The sequence below is a fragment of the Chiroxiphia lanceolata genome, chromosome 8, assembly GCF_009829145.1.
Source record: "Chiroxiphia lanceolata isolate bChiLan1 chromosome 8, bChiLan1.pri, whole genome shotgun sequence".
Taxonomy (NCBI): Eukaryota; Metazoa; Chordata; class Aves; order Passeriformes; family Pipridae; genus Chiroxiphia; species Chiroxiphia lanceolata.
Genome location: NC_045644.1, coordinates 3,306,976 through 3,326,261, shown reverse-complemented (window position 1 = coordinate 3,326,261; position 19,286 = coordinate 3,306,976). Strand labels below are relative to the sequence as shown.

The 19,286-nt window shown below is 41.7% G+C and overlaps 1 protein-coding gene across 1 annotated transcript in view; it reads left to right on the top strand.

Annotated features, from left to right (window-relative positions):
- Window positions 1–19,286, top strand: part of CPXM2 (carboxypeptidase X, M14 family member 2) — a 76,556-nt gene that overhangs the window by 29,426 nt on the left and 27,844 nt on the right. Inside the window, exons 3-5 of the mRNA XM_032695224.1 lie at window positions 1,900–2,039; window positions 16,794–16,878; window positions 17,332–17,482. Coding sequence (XP_032551115.1) covers window positions 1,900–2,039; window positions 16,794–16,878; window positions 17,332–17,482 — 376 coding nt within the window. The remainder of the gene's footprint in view (window positions 1–1,899; window positions 2,040–16,793; window positions 16,879–17,331; window positions 17,483–19,286) is intronic.

The window sequence follows — 19,286 nt, the reverse complement described above, 5'->3', positions numbered from 1 at the left end:
CCCTTTCCTTCTCCCTTTCCTTCTCCCTTTCCTTCTCCCTTTCCTTCTCCCTTTCCTTCTCCCTTTCCTTCTCCCTTTCCTTCTCCCTTTCCTTCTCCCTTTCCTTCTCCCTTTCCTTCTCTCTTTCCTTCACCTTTTCCTTCTCCCTTTCTTCCCTCTCCCCTATTTAAGACCATAGCATTTTAAGCTGTGGATAACTAAGACTCCCCATATTGGATATACAATTTAGGCTTGACTTTATTTAAATCCAGTTGAAATCATGGAGACTTGAGTATGTAATTTAGGTGGGGTTTTTCTTTCAAATGAGCACTTTTTCCTTTTTTCTGCTTCCCTCTTCTCATTGTGATGTGGAGGAGAGGTCTATACCCTGATGAGCATCACACCAGTGGGAAATATCCTCAAATGAAACAAGGACCAAGGATTCCAACTGATGTGGGTACTTGGTCTGCAGAAACCGGTGGAATTTCAGCAGTGTGAAGGGAATTAGCAGGATGCTGTTCAAGGTGCTCTGTAGATCCTAACTCTTCCTGGCAAGCACTGGTTTTAAAGCCTAAGGCTGCTTCAAATTCCATCTTATTTTAGAACACGTTGAAACCTTTTCTTGAAAAGGGTTATAACTCAGGTCAGTGATCAGATTTGTATCCTCATATTTTCCTGTTGTTCAGTTCTCCTTGAAGAATTTACCTTCCACTGCTAATGGACTTTGTATCTCGTACTTCGACTTTTATACAAAATTCACTTCAAAATATCAGAGCTAATGCATAGAAGTAGATGGCTTAATTTTATTTTGGTAGATGTAGGATAACAAATAATTTCTAAGCTGCCCTCTCTCAGATTTGAATACCTGAGAAAACGAGAAGTTTTAGAAATTGAATCCATGTCTGTGCTTTGCAGAACTTCCTTCAGATGCCACAAGGGTCACATTGGGAAAAGGGATTAATGGCTGCATCCTCTCTGAGTTAGACCCACCCATTGCCCATTTGGGTAGAAACAATCTGTAAAACTCTTCAGTTTTATCTGGGAAATATTTAAGGATATCCATTCTTGGAATTGCATGGGTGGCAATGATAAATCCACATAAATCGCAGATGAAAAATCATAAAAATACATGTAGCCTCAGAGGACCATATGGCAAAGCTTCTTGCTCTTTATGCCAGTATCCAGCTTGGTGCCAATCATTTCCTGGGCTTTAGAAAGAAAATAAATATCTGAAGACCTCAGATTCCGTTTTTCATTAAATGCTATTTCAGATTTATTTGGAATACATCTTACCCAAAATACCTTCAGCTGTTTCTTTGGAAATGCTGAGAAGGCTGTTTGTGAGGAGTTTGATGACATAAATTGGGATGTAGATAAATAATCAAGTTGGAGTACAGCTGGGCATTCCTGAATTTTTAACCTTTGCCGCCCTAGTGATGAAAATTAATAATTCGGGTGCTAAAAATTGGTGGGAAGTACTGTTTCCATATGCTCTACACTCTCCTTTGCTGCTTCCAGGGGAAAGGAGATTACCTAAACCCTGAATGTTATTTACATGGGTTGGAGCTGGACTTTTTAGGACTTTTAGGACTTTCAAAACTGAAGACCCCGTGGATAGTTTGTTCTGGGTAAAGGCTCTGTCAGGACACAAGCACAGACAGGCAAACAGACTGAAGGTCAGGATGCTCCTTCTGACTGAAATTTATATGTGAGGGTTCTTAGTTTTTAAAGGGACTTTACAGAATTTCCCTCCCTGCTTTGAATAAGGAAATATTTTCATGATAACCGTCTCAAGGGTCTTAAACTGGTGCCGAAGGAGCGAGTGGGATGAAAGATTACTTCATGTGTTCCTTTCTTTTTCCCATGAAAGACCTTCAGTTCCTCAGTCCTGATTTATAGACAGCTTTGCCTTCTTTTCAGGCAGGTGTTAACGAAAATGATTTTTATGATGGTGCTTGGTGTGCAGGAAGAAATGACCCATATCAGTGGATTGAAGTAGATGCTCGAAGGCTCACAAAATTCACCGGAGTCATCACACAAGGAAGAAACTCCCTCTGGTCGTAAGTACATTAGGGTTTGCTTTTCTCCATCAGATTCTGAGCTTTCAGACCAAGGAAATCGTCTTGTGTTGTGGTTTGGTTCTTAAAGGAAAGAAAAGAAAGAGTGGAAATTATCTGACATCCAATAATTGAGTATGTATGTATGTATTGAGTGGAGGAACAGTAAAAGGCAAAGTCATTATATATGGCATAAAATACAACTTTAAGGGTAGCAAACTTGTATAGTCTTTACATCTGACAAAGGAATCAAGATTCCCTCAGGCTGGGGGCCTTTATACTCACCTGATCCAATTTGCTCGTGTCAAACTTCCTCATTCTTTCCCAACATTTAACTTGATAAGTTTAAGTACTGCTTTTGGGGGTTTTTATTTAGTTTAGAATAACCACTCATCTTTGAGATTTCCTAATCCCTGGGCAATCACCAATTGGTATAATTCCAAAGCAACAAGATTTTTAAACGAGCAGTTAAAACAAACTTTATAGCTATACTTTTTTCTTCTAAAGAAGAATTTAATATAAGTAAAAAAACAAACCAATGCTGTATATGTTGACCAGAATTGAAGTGTTTAGTAGCGGACTTGTGTGCATTTACTCCTTTGTGACCTGCACCCAGATGCCCTATAGCAAAACTTCCCTCATTCATCCTGGTGTATATGAGGGATGCAGCAGTCAGAGGGCAGGAACAGGAACTGGAGGTGATGATCTGGGTTTTTTTTCCTTGATCTTTACAGTGTTTACTTAGTCTCTTAATTTCTCATTGAGTCTCACTGCATAATCTGAACAAATAATCCCACTTGTGCTGCTGGACCTTTTGACAAAGCATGCAGGGAATTCATTCTGGTCAGACCTCTCACTTAAGAGTGACATGTAATTAGAGGCAAACCAGAGAAATCCCACTATATCTAAGAAAAAGAATAATTTTCTCTCTAGAGTTTAATTTTCTGTGGGTTTTTTTTTTATTTCTTTCAACATGGCTGTGGGAGTAGGAGCCTTTTGGGCAATAAGATCTCTATATTTATTCCACATTGTTCTGTGTCAGGTAGATAATTACTGTGGCAAATTCTTATTCTCTTCTATATTCATTCTCTTAACATTGCTGTTTCTATCAACGCCAGTGCTGCACTGCTTCATCCTGTTGTATTTCTATTTTTAGGTCAACTCTGTTGTGAGTTTACAGCAGGAATTGACACTATTTATAACTGGTATTCACAGTCATCTTGGTTTTGTTTGTTTGTTTGTTTGTTTGTGGGGGGTTTTCTGTTGGTTTTTTCGTTGAGCTGTAGAATCACAGAATGGTTTGGGTTGGCAGGGACCTTAAAGATCATCTAGTTCCAACTCCCCTGCCATGGGCAGGGAGTCCCATTTTGCCCTTTTTCCCCTTAAAGACCCCTGAAGATCACCAGGAAGAGCAGGATTGATGCTGGGAGAGCAGGTTCAGGCTCCACCTGGATTTCTACTCTTATTTGAGGAAAACCAGGCCCATTTCTGCCTGATAGGAGCAAAGATGTTTTCAAGTGGACCAGCTGCACTGTGGGGCAGGTTAATGTCTCCTGGAAAACATGTCCTGTAAGACTGAAATATGCCCCATGGGTGGACCAGAGAAGTAGGGAGAAATAGTCCCAGAAAGGGGTGATCTCATTCCCTATTTCCAGCTTGCACACAAGGGACAAAAAACAATGGCTTTTGTGGTGGCTTTTCATGTCAGGGTGTGATGCCTCCATCCCACTCAGTGTCTCCTTATACAGCCTTGGCAGTGTGACTGGCTTCCCTGGAATCCACCTCATTTGCTCCCTCTCCTCCTCAGACTGAGCAGATGAAATCAGTGCAGTTGATGTTTGTGTGCTTTGCTCTTTTATCTGTGTGTCCTTAGATTTTAAAAATAGCTTGATACTCCCCAAAGTACCAAAGTGGATGCTCGTGCTTTCAGAAGAGTTTAGGCTGATGTTTGTAGCCCTCACCTGAGCCAGGAGTGGTGTCCTGGAGGTTTCCTGAGTCTCAGTACCTGGGGACATCATACCCAGCAAGGTGACAGATGCTGCTTTCTGAGCTAATCCTGTTGCTTCATGTGAAAAGAGGGGATCTCTAAGGACTTTCTGTACCAATTCCTCCAGCAGCCAAGAAGGTGAGAGGAAAGGAGGGAAAAAAGTGAAATTCTGTTGTGAAGAAGAGCTGTGCCAAGGGAAATTCAATCCAGGCAACAGTAGAGATCATGAGCTTGGAGCAGAAATTACCTTGGTGGGGGTTCAGAGGCACTGGTGGAAGTTTCAGTATGTGTGGTAAATTTGGGAAACAATGACCTGACTGCAGCCATAGGGGTTGCATGCAGTGAATTGACCCTTGTAAACCAGCCTAGGAAAAACAGTGGTGCAGGACTTTATTGGAGTGGGTAAGTTCCTTCGTGACTCTTTTCTCTGATGGGCACCAGAATCAAAGGAGAATCATCAGCTTCTTTCCCTTTACTCAGCTGCTGCCTGTGGTGGTATCAAAAAGGATTGTTTATGATATGAAAGTTTGTACAAAAAGATGCCATTCTGTTACCTGAGGCACATTCTCAACTTCTTGAGGGTATGTGACAAGAATAGAGTGCTTTCCTGACTGATGGAAACATATGTTGGAGAATAATCTTATTGTAGAGAAGAGAGCCAAAAAACACCTCTCTGATCTGTGTTGTATTAGAAGCAAGAGCTTGCCAAGCAGGGGAGCCAAGGTAAGATCTTTATTTAGTCCAAAGCCTTGGAGCCTTTCCCAACATTATATATTAAAAATAAGAATGAAAAATCAAGGCACCGACAGAGGGCAGGTTTAGATTGGCTATTAGTAAGAAATTCTTCCCTGTGAGGGTGGGGAGGCCCTGGCACAGGTTGCCCAGAGAAGCTGTGGCTGCCCCATCCCTGGAAGTGTCCAAGGCCAGGTTGGACGGGGCTTGGAGCAACCTGGGCTAGTGGAAGGTGTCCCTGCCCATGGCAGGGGGTGGAATGAGATGGGCTTTAAGGTCCCTTCCAGCCCAAACCATTCTGTGATTCTCTGACACAGGGATATATGCTCAGTTAACCAATGTTGTTATGAAACAGGGATAAAGAACCAGAAAATCAACGTTTTTTTCCTCCTTTTATTGAACAAGAAACTTTAACAAAATTAAAAAAAGGTACTTAACTGAAACTCCTGTGTGAACTTCTGCCTGAGTCAGGTTTATGCCTGTCCTGGTCCCTTTACTTTCTTGCTGCTGGCTAAATGAGGACATGTGAAATCATGAGAGAGGACAGGCAAGGACACCCTGCTGTATCCTGGATCAAACAGCTTTGACCTTCACCGCAGGGCTGCAGCATTTGAGTTTTTAGCAGTCTGGCCTTTGCTTTGCTTTATGTGTGATGCTGTAGCCAGAGGTATTATACTGGTGGTGGATGCAACCCTTTACTCCTTTACAGCAGCTCTGGCAACTGTAGCCTGGCTTTGCTGATGGGCCACCCCAACCAGTGACAGTCTATTCACATCCTGCCTGACTTATTGGGTTTTTTGAGCTTTATAGGCTCTGATGGCCTGAAGGTTACCCTTTACACAGTGCAAAGAACACAAAAAGACATGGAGTGGCCACTTTCTGCCTGGTGATTGGAGCTGCTTCACCTCAATCTCACTTGGAAAGCTGCTATTCCTTGTTTTGTCTCCCTGTTGTGTCTCTGCTTGTCCATCCCAGACTCTCGTGTCTGAGACATGAGAGCCTTGAGGAGGAAGAGTTGCAGAAACAGCTCTTGAAAACACAGATGACCTGAAAGGAGAGAAGAAAACTGAGCTTAGTTTGTAATGAATACTTGAATTGTTTAATCATTTCCTTTTTAAGGAAAAACACTTCAGAGTCAAATTTTTTGCTCGAGCTGCCTGGCTGTGAATTCTGGGATAGTCACATGAAATTAAATCTTTTTTTTCCTTTTTTTTTTTTTCCTGCTTGTAATAAACAAAACCAAGCTTTCAACAAAAACTCCTGGATTTGAGGAGTCATTCCTTTTACCAGTTAAAGCAAGCACATGGACCTGAGGTACCTCAGTCATTCTTGGGAAACCTGAAATCATGGAAAGTGCTCTTTTACCACCACAAATGGCAAATCTGTTTAAATTATCCAGAAGATCGGCAGATGCTGAATTTCACAGAAAAAGTGAGGCCCAGCTGCAAGAACCGGAACTTCTTTTTGATTTTTTCACTGAAAATATCCAGAAGTCAGAAGTGCCACATGTGTTGGTTAATAGGAATAAAATCCAATGCCTTGAAAATGAGCAGAATATCAGTTCCTTTGTATGGCTGAATATTTGGGGGACAAATATTATATGCAATTCTTCATATTGCTGCCAATACAACTCTCAATTTTATAAACTAAATATCTTTAGACAACTGTTCAAGGCTGTTGAGTGGGACGCTGGATGCATCACTGTGGAATTGTGCCACATATTTAAAGGAATGATGTGATACTTTAAAATATGCACTCTCTTGACAGAGGGAAAGAAAATATTAATCACTCTTAGCAGTTTGGCAAGAATCTAAAAAGCAGAGGAAACATGTTTCCCACAAACCAAACTATCTCTTGATAATTCAACATCATCTTTTGTATCAAGAGAAAACCCACATGTCTAAATAGAGTCAGCGTGTGCTGACAGTGTTATAGAGCATCAGGCTGTGTGAATGCAGAGGATGTTTTGGTTTTAGAAGAAGATGTAATGTTGCAGTGAGTAAAATACACGTGTGACAATGCATTTTCTTATAATTAACCTTTCAGTCATTAAATTACTCAGTATCTCTGCATGTCACGGAATGACAAAATGACAACAATAAGAAAAAGCATGGATGAAATAATCTGTGCAGGATGCTTGAAGTCCAAGGCAAAATTCTGAAGTTTTTAGGAAAAAATCAAAACAGACTTAGTTTCCAGTATATTCTCTTTAAAACCTTTCAGCTCCTTGAAAATATGGAGGACATTTTATGCAAGATATTTGTCTTTAGGGAAAAAAATGGAAGGGAGAGGATCTTAATTTTTAAAGCCTGATTTGTGTAGAGGTGGGTCTCTAGGTTTTGCAAAATTGCAGTAGCTCTTAAAAGCTTTGAGGAGACAACAAATCAGTGGCACTGCTGGCTGGAGGGAATGACTTACCTAGTTCCAAACTGACACACTTTTCAGCTGGTTGCTTTTGTTCATCTCTGCTGAAGAAACCTTTTAACTAGAAGCTGGTGTAGCCACCAGCCCATGCTCCCTACTGTGTCACTTGTTTGATTTCCTTGTGCTGCTCATTGGGGACAGCAAATAATAAATATCCAGCAGATTTGATTTCGTCTGATTATGCTTTTTGCTAAAGACAAGATACTTGTGATTGAACAGGGGAATAATTTTGCAAAATTTTTATAGTGCAACCTCATCCTCAGCCTTCTCTCTGTGCACTGCAACACTTCATGATCCCCCAAAATCCCTTTTGACAAACTGTCCTTAGGGAGTTGTAGGTCTGTAACAAGCTGGGTGCCTTCCAGAGGTACAGTTGAGGATAAATTTGGGTCAGTGCAGTTTGCTTGCTTCTAATTTTGGCGGTACAGCATTCTGCTCTTTCTTTAGTCACAAAATGAATGTGTTGCCCCACATTTCAACTTATTGTTACACCCACTAGCTGCTCCTCAGGATCTAGATTTTGGTCTTAGGCAGTCTGCATGTGAGGACTGCAAGGTGGTAAAAGTCACTGAATCACTGAACCATTAAGGCTGGAAAAGACCTCAGAGATCATCAAGTCCAACCATTAAAATAATAATAACACTGCCAGGCTCTTATCAGCCATTCCTGATAGTAAGACCATGGTCTCAGTATAAGTTTGGCTTCGTGAAGAGATAATCACATGAGCATCTTTAGTATTCCAATCATAGCAGTAGAAAGAGCAGTGATAATCCTATCAGTGTAACTGCATTAGCACTGGGGACAGTGTAGTGGTTATTTATGGGTATTTGAGTCGTTTCTACAACATATGAAAACAGAATTTTGCACTGTACCCGTGAAGGGTCAAAATACAGCGGTGTAATGCTGCATTTGAGAGCAGAGTAGAATAAACTCTAAATCCTGTCCAGCTCACAAGTACAACTTACAGACAAACTTGTTGCTGACTTTGAAAGCAGTACCTCCTGTCCCTACGCAGAGGCTGTGAAAACACACCCTGGTGAAACTTCAACAAGTTCCATGGAAACGCCTGGATGTTTTATCCAAGTCATGTAACAAAATAAGCAGCTGCTGTGTACAGACTTGAACTGCTCTGGTGCATTAAGTCAGTGCAAACTGTTATTTGCCCTGACGGGGTGACAGAACTGCAGAGATTGTTACAGCTTTCCCAAAGTCAGACTCATAGAGGGAATTGTTCCAAATCCACAGAAATCATAGCAAGTGTATTGATGGGAGTTATAAAATAACCTGAATACAGTGTAGAATAAGCTCCCTTGATAACAGTAATATCACTAGTTATATGTTATGCTATTGTTTATGATTTGTTTATTTTATAAATTATATTTTCTGTTGACTGTGTCTTGGTGGATCCATCTCACGGGCTTTCAGTTGTTGCAGTGCTGAGCCAGACTTTGGCAGCTGTAGCTTCCAGTGCTCTCCATCTATTATTTGCTATACTTCAATCCTTGTGCCCTGTTAATCTTCCAGATCAATTCTTGAACCTCACATAAGGTTTTGGCCCAGCGTTCACCGCTGCCGATGAACACTCACCATCCCAGCGAGGGGCAGCTGGGTTGGTGACCAGCTGGGGTGATTCTGTGCAGGTGGAGTTCTGACAGCACGCCCAGAAATTGTATTTATACTTCCACAAGTTTGTTTGACGAGGATGTCAGCACTGCTGCTGTTCTGTTGTGGGTAGGATTTGTCACGGTGCTCTTTTGTCAAAGGCTGGGTGACTCACAGCGCAGCACTAGGAGGGAGAAGGTCACTGCCACCCCCCCCAGGGAGGGCTCCTGCCTGGTCAGCCACCACTTTGCCTTGGGAAAGGATGCTGAGGTGTGGAGAGAACCTACTCTTTACAACGGGGCTCACTGGGGATGCTCAGAAGAGGAAGAAAAGCTTTTTAACCTCCACGGAAGGGACTTGAAATCAAGTGAGCTGAAGCCTTTCAGAAAAGGCTCCATCAAATGAAAACAGGCATCTGCTGCAGCAGGTTACTCACACTTACTCATCACAGGCTTGATTTGTATGTTTTGCATGTGCATTGTGGCTTGTTGCAATGAGAATGGTGTGGGGATTATGGAAGGGACATCATGCTCCCTGTCCCTCCACTTGTGCCCTGTGCAGCTTTCCCAAACCAGTGTCCCTTCTGGATGCTCTGAGTGGCACTTGGCCACATCTCTGTGTGAGCTTGGTAGCAATGAGCCCCTTCAGCATTGCTTTAAATGGGCTCCCAGCTGGGCACACAAATGGCAGTGTTTGCTGGTTACTGTCAAGGCTTTTTATTTTCCATCACTTTAGTATTAATGGAAGTTAAGAAGGGGACAAAAAGATGCAATGGGGCAATACCTGCATAGTCCGGATTTTTCTCCTCAAATACATGACTGATAGGCACAAAAGAGAAGGGAAAATTAAAAATATCACAAAAGGAGGTTCTGAAGAAAAGGAATCACAGCCTGGTTGTGCTTAACAGATACAGAAAATACGAAAAAGGAAAGTCTGATATAGGAAGAGTTTCAAACACATGCAGACCTTTTTGCAAAGAGTGACCCAAAATGAGAGTGTTAAGACCAAAGTCTTTGGGGAGAGGACGTCTTTGACCCTGGTGGCTTCAGGTTTTCCTGTCTGAATGTACAACAGCAAAAGGAAACACCTACAGCTGGCACTACATTTTGTAGAAAGGTCAGAAAGACGTGAAAATCTTCATAAAAACCTGGCTGTAAACTGCAGACATTGGGTGGGAAAGGTATCTGCAACTCCAACCCCTGCTCATTGAGGAAAGCTTTGAAAAATCTGTGCTGAATTCATTTCCAGCAAGTGAAATTCTGGCCCTGGGCTTTTCTTCATAAGGCCTCCAAAGAGCTGGGTTTCACAGCAGTACATTCATTTAAGTCAGCTAGAAGCAATTTTAAAAATTAAACATTCAAATATTTCAGTTATTAAAAAAAATACTGTTACTTGCAAGTCAATCTCTGTCTCTTAAATCATATTTGTTTTAATCAGTTTGTAAACTTGCTGGGTTACCTGTGGTTAACCTGAGCATTTGTTGACTTGTCATGTTTGAAAAATGTTTGGCAGTGGGTGATTTAAAATTTTATCAGCATAAATATTATTATAGAATATTAATATTAATGGTTTTACATTTAATTGCATGAGAGTACAAATTAATTTTTCAAGTAGAAAGCCATTTAATTGCCAGCATGCTGATTCTGTTGCACGAGTACCATTTAATCTAAGGCTTGCCTAGCATTTTTTTTGGTATAGAGATTATGCTATTTCAAGTAGTTGGGCTTGTCAATTTATATATTATTGGAGGATACACATTTGTTTGCCTGACTAGTTCTATTGTATAATAATTTTAAGCATTTTTATTGCAGATAAATCAGATTATCATGACAGCAGAGGAATAATACGCTCAGCTGGAGCCAGGTCCATTGTAGAAGATATTAATGTGAACTTTGCCAGTGTTTGCCAGTCTTATTCCCAGAATCTCATAGAATCTCAGAAGGGTTTAGGCTGGAAGGGACCTTAAAGCTCATCCAGTTCCACCCCTTGCCATGGGCAGGGACACCTTCCCCTTGCCCAAGTTGCTCCAAACCTCGTCCAACCTGGCCTGGAACACTTCCAAGGATGGGGCTTCTCTTGGCAACCTGTGCCAGGGTCTCCCCACCCTCACAACCAAGAATTCCTTCCCAATATCCCATCTAACCCTGCCTTGTGTCAGTGGGAAGCCATTCCCCCTTGTCCTGTCCCTCCAGGCCTTTGTCCCAAGTCCCTCTCCAGCTCTCTTGGAGCCCCCTTAGGTCCTGGAAGGTGCCATAAAGTCAGCCCAGAGCCTTCTCTTCCTCAGGCTGAACAACCCCAATTTTCCTCAGCCTTTCCTCATAGGAGAGGTGTTCCATTCTTCTAATCATTTTTGTGGCCCATCTCTACCACTGTGGGCTTGAGCTTCTGCTGACCTCAACATTCCTTCTTTATCTCAAATCATGTGGGGTTTCACTGATGTGGAAAAGCATCCTTAGAGACTGGGATCAGAGTATCAAATTTACTTACACTTGTTGCTTATTCAGCTTTCCATGAGCGAGAAGTTTGACCTTAAGACATTACATGCAGCAGATGCTGTTCAAACCAAATAAACTCATCCCCAGATAGTGCCAAGTCTCAGCTGATGCACTGCCTGCTGGAGCCTGGCAAAAACCAGCCTGGCATCCCTCCATTGCTTCCCATTTAACACCCACTGCGTGTTCTGCTGAGCTGGGATTCAGCCTCGTGTCTAACACACATCAGGAAAAGTCAGTGAATTGTCTCGGGGATGTTTTGTTGTTCTGGTGCTCTCAGGATGTCTTTCCCTGTGCTCAGCAGCCTGATGCTGCTGTTAGATCTAAGGAAGAGTTGATTATTGGGATAGGAACCTGACAAGGCTGTAGGAGATCTGGTTTTAAATCTCTGCTTTGATTCAAGTTTTCTCTCTGTCCTTGGGCAAGGCGCTTTATCCCTCAGGTTGTCTCTTTTTTTGATGAAAATGGAAAAGCAGGACATTTCCATGTGTCACAAGAAGCTGAAATTGAAATTGAAGATATTCAAATAAGCCTTGTCTAAGGCTAATGCATTACAGATAAAACTCAAGTAATTAGTAATAATCTAAAAATGCACCACATTAAGTGAATTTGAATCATATTTTGATTTTTGCATTTACTTTGTCTGAAAGGAATTGATTAGTGTTGGCAATGGATATTGAGGTTTTTCAGATGGGTTCCTTCTGAAGAGATAAGGCTGGCATAAATTTTAAAAAGGATTATTAATGGGATGCACCTGAATCCAAAGGGTTCCTGTCAAATCTGTACCTCTTGATCGTTTTCTAGCCTTGGTGAAATTTGTGAGGCAGTCCTGGCAGAGATACTTTGTGAGAGAGCCTGATGAACTGGAGCTAACCTTGGACACTTGTGAATTGTCACGCAATAACTTCTGTATTGCTTTGCTTTCTGCCAAGAAAGAGCTCAGTAATTAACACGCTCTTTTCTGAATGCTGGCATAGGACTGTCCCTGAATCGTGTCTCCTCGACTCAGTAAAACAAGTATCTGTATTTTTCTCTGAGGAGTATAATGGTAGCTCCAGGAATATTTTATAGCTTGAAACCAGAAGAGCTTCTCAAAGCCACAGCAGGGACATCCTGAGTGTTGGAAAGCTTTATAGCTTAGTTTCAGCCTTCCTTAGACAGCTTTATTGTTCAGTGCTGATGGGCCCTGAAAAGATTTGATGTGACGTGCTGCAGAAATAACATCTGCAAACCCCAACCCCACGAGATGGATCTTGGTGTCATCAGGTAATCACACAGATGACATTCCCCAATATTTCTTCTAGCACAAGGGTTTGCTTCAGCTGTTGCGTTTCTCTATGGATCTCCACAAAAAGGTTTAGATTTCTGTGCCTACATGAATAAACTGAGCACCATGGACGTATTAAACTCTTCAGTTCCAGGAAGCATCATGCTTGCTGGAAGCAGACTGGAGACGTGCAACACCTCCATCTGCTTCCTGGGAGCAGCAGACCTCGTGTGTCACACATGTGTGGGAAAACTGCAGCTTTCAGGAATATTTAGTGGGTTGGATGTTCTTCTGCTGGTCTGTAGCTGTAGAAATATCTGGGATCTGAAGATACTCAGCTGCCTGGTCAGAAACCCTGAGCAGTAGGTTTTGCATTTTCCAAATGCTCTGAACAGAAGAATACACAGAGAGTTCCCCTTCCCCATCCTGTGAGATGTGACTTTTAGGCAGGAGGTGCCATTTCTGAGGGGAATCTGAATTGACAGGAACCTTCTTAGGTTGGATATTAGAGAAAGGTTCTTCCCCCAGAGGATGGTTGGGCACTGACCAGGCTCCCCGGGGCAGTGGGCACAGCACCAAGGCTACCGGAGCTCAAGGAGCATTTGGATGATCCTGTTTGGTGTGACTCTTGGGGATGGGTCTGTGCAGGGCTAAGGTTTGCACTCCATGATCCCTGTGGTCCCTTCCAACTCAGCATACTCTGTGATTCTTGCTGTTATCAGAAGCTGTTTTTCTAATGACATTGGAAAAAAACAGGGGAAGAGTCTAAGCCCCTGGAGGCAGTTTTGTAGTGCCAGTGGGAGAAGGATCTGGGCACTGAGATGTTTTTATTTTGCTTCTCAACAAAATGCTTATTCCTTACAGGCAAGCACAGATAACTGTATATGGTGTGTGCCCTAACACATTACACTGATTTGTCTCATCCCACGACACTCTGAGGTCCTCCTACGCTGCAAGTGTGCAGGACTGGATGCAGTCCCATTTGGACTTTAATTGCAGGCTGCTGCTCAAAAGCACGTTACTTGTTGCCACTCAGGATGGAAAATGTACAGGACTGATTTGTATATGTTTTCCTTTGGGAGAAGCTGGAACCTTTGCAATGGTAGGGAGTGAGAAAATAAAAATACGTTAAATAAAAGTCCCAGCTTAGAAATGTTACTGTGACAGCAGTATTTTCTCATGCCAGTAAAATGAGCTTGTTCTTTTAAAAACTTTCTATACATGCCATGAGTTTCTCAAAAAGTCACAGCTATGAAGGCTGTCACTATTGTCTTAGTTTTACGTGACTGCAGCATTTTGTTTGAATTTCTTCTGCAGATGTTGAGCAGAGATGACTATGGATGTATTTGTGTTTGGCCTCCTAATGTGATCTGTGCAGTTGAAGTGAAAAAAGTTCTGTAATACTTCAGAAGCAATGATGTTATTTGCCTCTTTTGGTCATTAAATCTTATTTTTGCAAATGGTCAAGAATATTAAAAAAACCACCCAACAGCCTCAAATCCAGACAAAAACTCCAACAAAACAAACAAGCAAATTAAAAAAACCCAAATGTACACTGAATACGTACACTCCCACCACCATCCTTATTCAAGCCCACGAGTTTTGCTCTCAAGATTTTCTTTTAATTCAGAAAAAGCTATTTTCTTTTTCCTGGAGTTTTGCTGTTGGCCATTTCACAGAACCACAGAATGGTTTCATTGGAAGGGACCTTAAAAAACATCTCATTCCAACCCCCTGCCATGGACAGGGACACTTCCCACTAGCCCAGGTTGCTCCAAGCCCCGTCCAACCTGGCCTTGGACACTTCCAGGGATGGGGCAGCCACAGCTTCTCTGGGCAACCTGTGCCAGGGCCTCCCCACCCTCACAGGGAAGAATTCCTTCCCAGTACCCCATCTAACCCTGCCTTCTTTCATCACTCTTGTCCTGTCACTCCATGCCATTGTCACAAGTCACTCTCCTCCTCTCTTGTAGCCCCCTTTGTTTGAAAGAAATAAATCTGCCCTTCTTTAACTTCTCATAACGGAGAAGTGGAGGGAAGAAAGTGGAGTTCTTTGCGAGAGTCAGTAGCAAACTTATCTAACATGTTGAAGTCACTGTTTATTTTGTTGTATATCATTTATCATTTTACAGCCAAGTACTAGAGATGCCAGCATGGCACTTCACAGATCTCCAGTAAACCTCCTGTCCCAGGAGATCTTCCACTGACAGGCAGACAATTAGTATTTGCAGAGTGCTGCTAACTTTGTTACAGTTGTTTACCAAATACAAAAGTTGTGTGCATTACAAGTGATAAATGTATCCTTCTTTTCATTACAATAACAAAAAGTTCAGTATGCTTGGCAGTAGTCAAGATTTTTCCACTTAATCTAACATGAATGGCAAAATCTATTCATTGAAGAAGGCTGGTGAAAGATTTGCAAAGGACTGGTTTAGTGTCTAAAACAGAGCTGGGTTTGTTTAGTCTTTTTTTTTTTTGGTCAAAATCACGTGATATCTCTTTTTTTTGCCTTTGGAGGCATTAGTATACACATACAGAAGTACTTTTCCAAATCCTGCAAAACGTTTACCTCATCTTTGGTTTTCAGCGTGTAAAAGAAAAAGCAACACAAAAACCCTGATGTCAAGATGCACTTTTTTGGTAAGTCTGGACATCAGTTTGAACCTTCTATGTAAGTGGGAGCACTGATACTCAGAAAATGCAATAGCAGATGGAAATCTAAAGTTGCAAATTTTCTACTGCCATCCATTGGCTTAAGCATTACCTGAAGGTCACTGTCTTGTACAAGGGGAAGCTCAGTGAACTTGGGCTGATCTTAAAGCTGCCCCTTTTTTGGTCTTCACTAGAAGTCTGACTCTCTTCAGTGAGCACAAAAAGGCTGGGTTGTCCCTTTGCACACCAGCACAGTGGAATCAACGTGTGTGTGTTGTGTGTGTGTGTTTGCAAGTAGTTTGTTAATATTATTTGCTGATTTTAAAAGAAAAAAAACACAAACAACCAAAGTTGTATTTGTTTGGGTGCAGTACAAGGGGAAGTTTTTTATAGATGTGTGTGTCCTTCCAGGTACTCCCTGATCTCCAGTTCTTTAGCTCTGATGCTTCTCCCATAACTTCCCAAATGACCTCTATTCTTCTCTGGGGTCCCAAGAGCTCTCCTCACCCTGGTTTCACTCCCAGCAATCTGAGTGTAGCTTAGCTAAGAACCCATGGTGAAGAATGACAGCTCTGAAGCCCTGCTGGTTTTGCATGATCAGTTTATGTACATAAATACAGAATCTAATCATCCTGGACTGGCTTTATGGTACAAACCCACCCCTAAGCCACAGGTCTCCTCCCAGTCCCTGCCTACTGAAGCCAGTAAGGTGTTAGGGGAAAAAAAAAAATTACTGTTGTTCCTTAGAAATATGAGAGGAGAGTTGGGTATTAATTTTTCCAGCCTTTTCCATAGCTGTATATGCATTTCCATGGATAATGCCCAAGCAGTGTAAAAACTCCATAACTTTTACTCCACCCAGAATATAGGAACCGGTGTTGTATTTCTCTTCATACTCTTCTTTAGCTGGATCCAGACAAGGTATAACTGAAGTGCAAATGCAAATTTTGCTTTTTTAGTTTGAAGGGGATTTTGCTGTAAATCAGATAACAGACCATTAGAAAGATCAGCCTACTGAGGATTGATTTGGATATTGTAGGAATGAACTGGTGCTGTGATCAATTGGACTCTGCTGCTCAAAGACAGAATTGTCTCTCTGTCCTTATCTCTTCCTAATAAATACAAGAATGACTGCAGGCTCCAGTTATTCTTGTATTGAAAGAAATGGAAATTTTTCTCGTTGAAATTCACAGACATTTCATCCTGGAGGATTTATTACTTTTTTTCCCATCCTCTCTGATAATAACAGCAGAACTAATAAATGTTCTGCAGCTGAAAAGATGATTTTTGAACACTGTATAAATCTGTTCTAGATAAGCCATTTATCCCAAACTCTGCATATAAAAGGGAAGGAGAACAATAATGTCTCACCTCCTGGAATACAAGAATATTATCACATTGGGGTTTTGCTTCTAGGTGCTGTGATTTTTGAATTGGTTTTTGAATCTGGATTTGCATGTCCCTGTTTCAGCCAGCTGTTGGCATGTCTTTGTCCAGCGGAATTTCCATTGCCAGAAGCTTTACAAGTTTGATTATGCTAAACAATGTACAGTCATTCGAAGTTATGAAAAATAACTTAGTTACTCTCTGTCTTTTTCAAGGAGTAACTGGGTGACCTCTTACAGAGTCTTGGTGAGCAATGACAGCCACGCGTGGACTGCTGTCAGAAACGAATCTGGAGATGTGGTGAGTATGAGGAAACAGATGTTTTATGATAAAGAGCAGAGGTTGAAAAGCAGGGTCTGACCATCTGGAGTTTTGATTTGCCAGATTAGTCAGTGCAGCACTTAAAGGCAACATCTCCCAGTGGTCCCCCTGATTTTAAGAGCAAATCACATAGCACAGAAAGGGACCCAGGGTGCCCCTTCTGGCAAGGCTGTGTCTGCCTGTGATAAGGTGTTTTTCTTGTTGCTGGTCCATATTGGGATTAGCATCAGTTTGCTGATCCCTGAGGACATCTCATGCCTATTTCCAGAGAGAGGCTGTAGAGCTCCAGCTCCGAGGGGTATGAGGGGATTGTGCTCTTTGAACAGCAGTTCTGGCCTGGGCCACCATCAGCGTGGGGCTCGACTGGGTGATTTCATCTATTTCTGTAACCAAAACTGCTAAAAGACATTTTCTTATGTTTGGCCTGCACAGATTTTTACAGGAAACAGCGAGAAAGAGATCCCAGTTCTCAATATGCTGCCGGTGCCACTGGTTGCACGTTACATCCGCATAAACCCCCGGTCCTGGTTTGAGGAAGGAAGCATCTGCATGAGACTGGAAATCCTGGGCTGTCCTTTGCCAGGTAAGAGATTTCTCAGTTGATGTTGACATGGCTTTGTGCCAAGACTCAGAAATTCTATTTCCTTTGGATATCTTTTCTTTTGATATAATACTTTAAATAGAGTAGAGTTATGCAAAGAGAAACTGAAATACCTGTCCAGAATCATAAGTAGTATCAGGATAACTTTTCACAGGCAAACCCATAGTAAGTGGCTTTATTAATAAAACAAGATTGCCTGGGAGATACAACAAGATTTTCTTAGTTGTTTGAGCTTAAATACAGTGTAATTAATCTTACTGAGTGCACAGGTACTGTGGTGGCAATAGGATTATGTATTGGGACAGACACTTGCAGATGTCTTAAGCTTCTAAAGCAAGAAAGAACAATTATAATTCTATAGCCTGATTTTTAATATTTTTTTTTATTTTGTTCTATAAGCCATAGGACTTCTCTGAAATATTTTGAAGCAAATAATCTGACTCAACTAGTGCTTATCTTATAGGGGGGAAGAGAGGGAAGTGAGGGTGTAAGGAATTCCTAGCAAATTTCAAGTGTTATTACATCCAGCATGATCCATGGCAAGTCAAAAGTGAAAGTAAATGGTCCTATGCTATGAAAGGCCACTTAAAAAAAACCAAACAAACATTCAATACTGCAAATTCTGGCAAGGCCATGATTCTGTTAAGCACATTGTAAATAGTCTTGTAGTGGATTTATGTCTTCATATGTATGTGCATGTATATAAATAGTTAAAAACCTGTTTGCTCAAAGCTTTTCTAAGTCACTCACTGCTCATTCCATGCCTCTCATCTGCTTTTATTTTTAATTTGATCTCAAATTCTGGCACCGTGGGGAGTTTTTTGCAGAGGGCTATAAATAGTATTTTCAAAATACTGGAGCCAGAAGGAGAACTGCCTTTCCAGAGCTTTTATTATTTCTGCCTCTGTTCTGAGTCTTGCTGCCTCCAATTCCACTGTTGATGTAGGGTCTCCACATGCTAAGCAGAGGTAGCCTGATTGTTTTTTCCTTTAGATGTTTAAATACTTGAGGGGGGAAAAAAAATGAAAACACAACAGTTTGGAGCATGGAAGGGATAATTCTCTGACAAAGAGAAGTATGGGGCAAGTACTGTCATAAAACTTTGTCTGTAGCTGTGTTACCATAAAGGTGTGAAATTTAGGAGCACATAGACAACTGCTTATCTATGGGTAAAAAATGTACCCTGGATTTCATGGCAGTGACCAGGGGTGACCTGTGCATGTGAATTTTTTATGTTCTCACTAGGATTCTGATTTCTTTCTCTTTCTGCTGTGGGTTTAGAACACTCCAGCTCTGTGGGTTGCTCATTCCCCATTGTACCTCTTACCCTGGATGGGCAATTCCACAACCAGTGTTCTCCCTCAGCTCTTGAAAGAACTCTCAAAGAACAGTGATCTATCCCAAATTCCTATGCAGGTTTGCAAAGGATCCACTCTGTATGAACCAGGGTGTGAGGCTGAAGGAAAAGTGAGGCTTTCTTCAGCACCATGACTTTACAGAGAGGTCTCCAGGGATGACAGAGAGGGCACAGGGATGAAAGAGATGATGCTCAAACCATTTGGGAGGGCAATTGGTAGGGAAATTCTCATGTTTTTTTTCTATTCCCTAAAAGTGTAACTAAAGAGGAAAGAGCAAAAATATCAGTATTTGGGAAGGTAATTTTTAGTTAGCACAGCGGTTACTTACCCCAGATTTTTATTGGCTATACACCCACTCAGGGCCAAACTCTGCTTTGCAGTGTTAACTTTGTCACCCTTCAGCTTCCTGGGGCTGTGTCAGTGGGTAA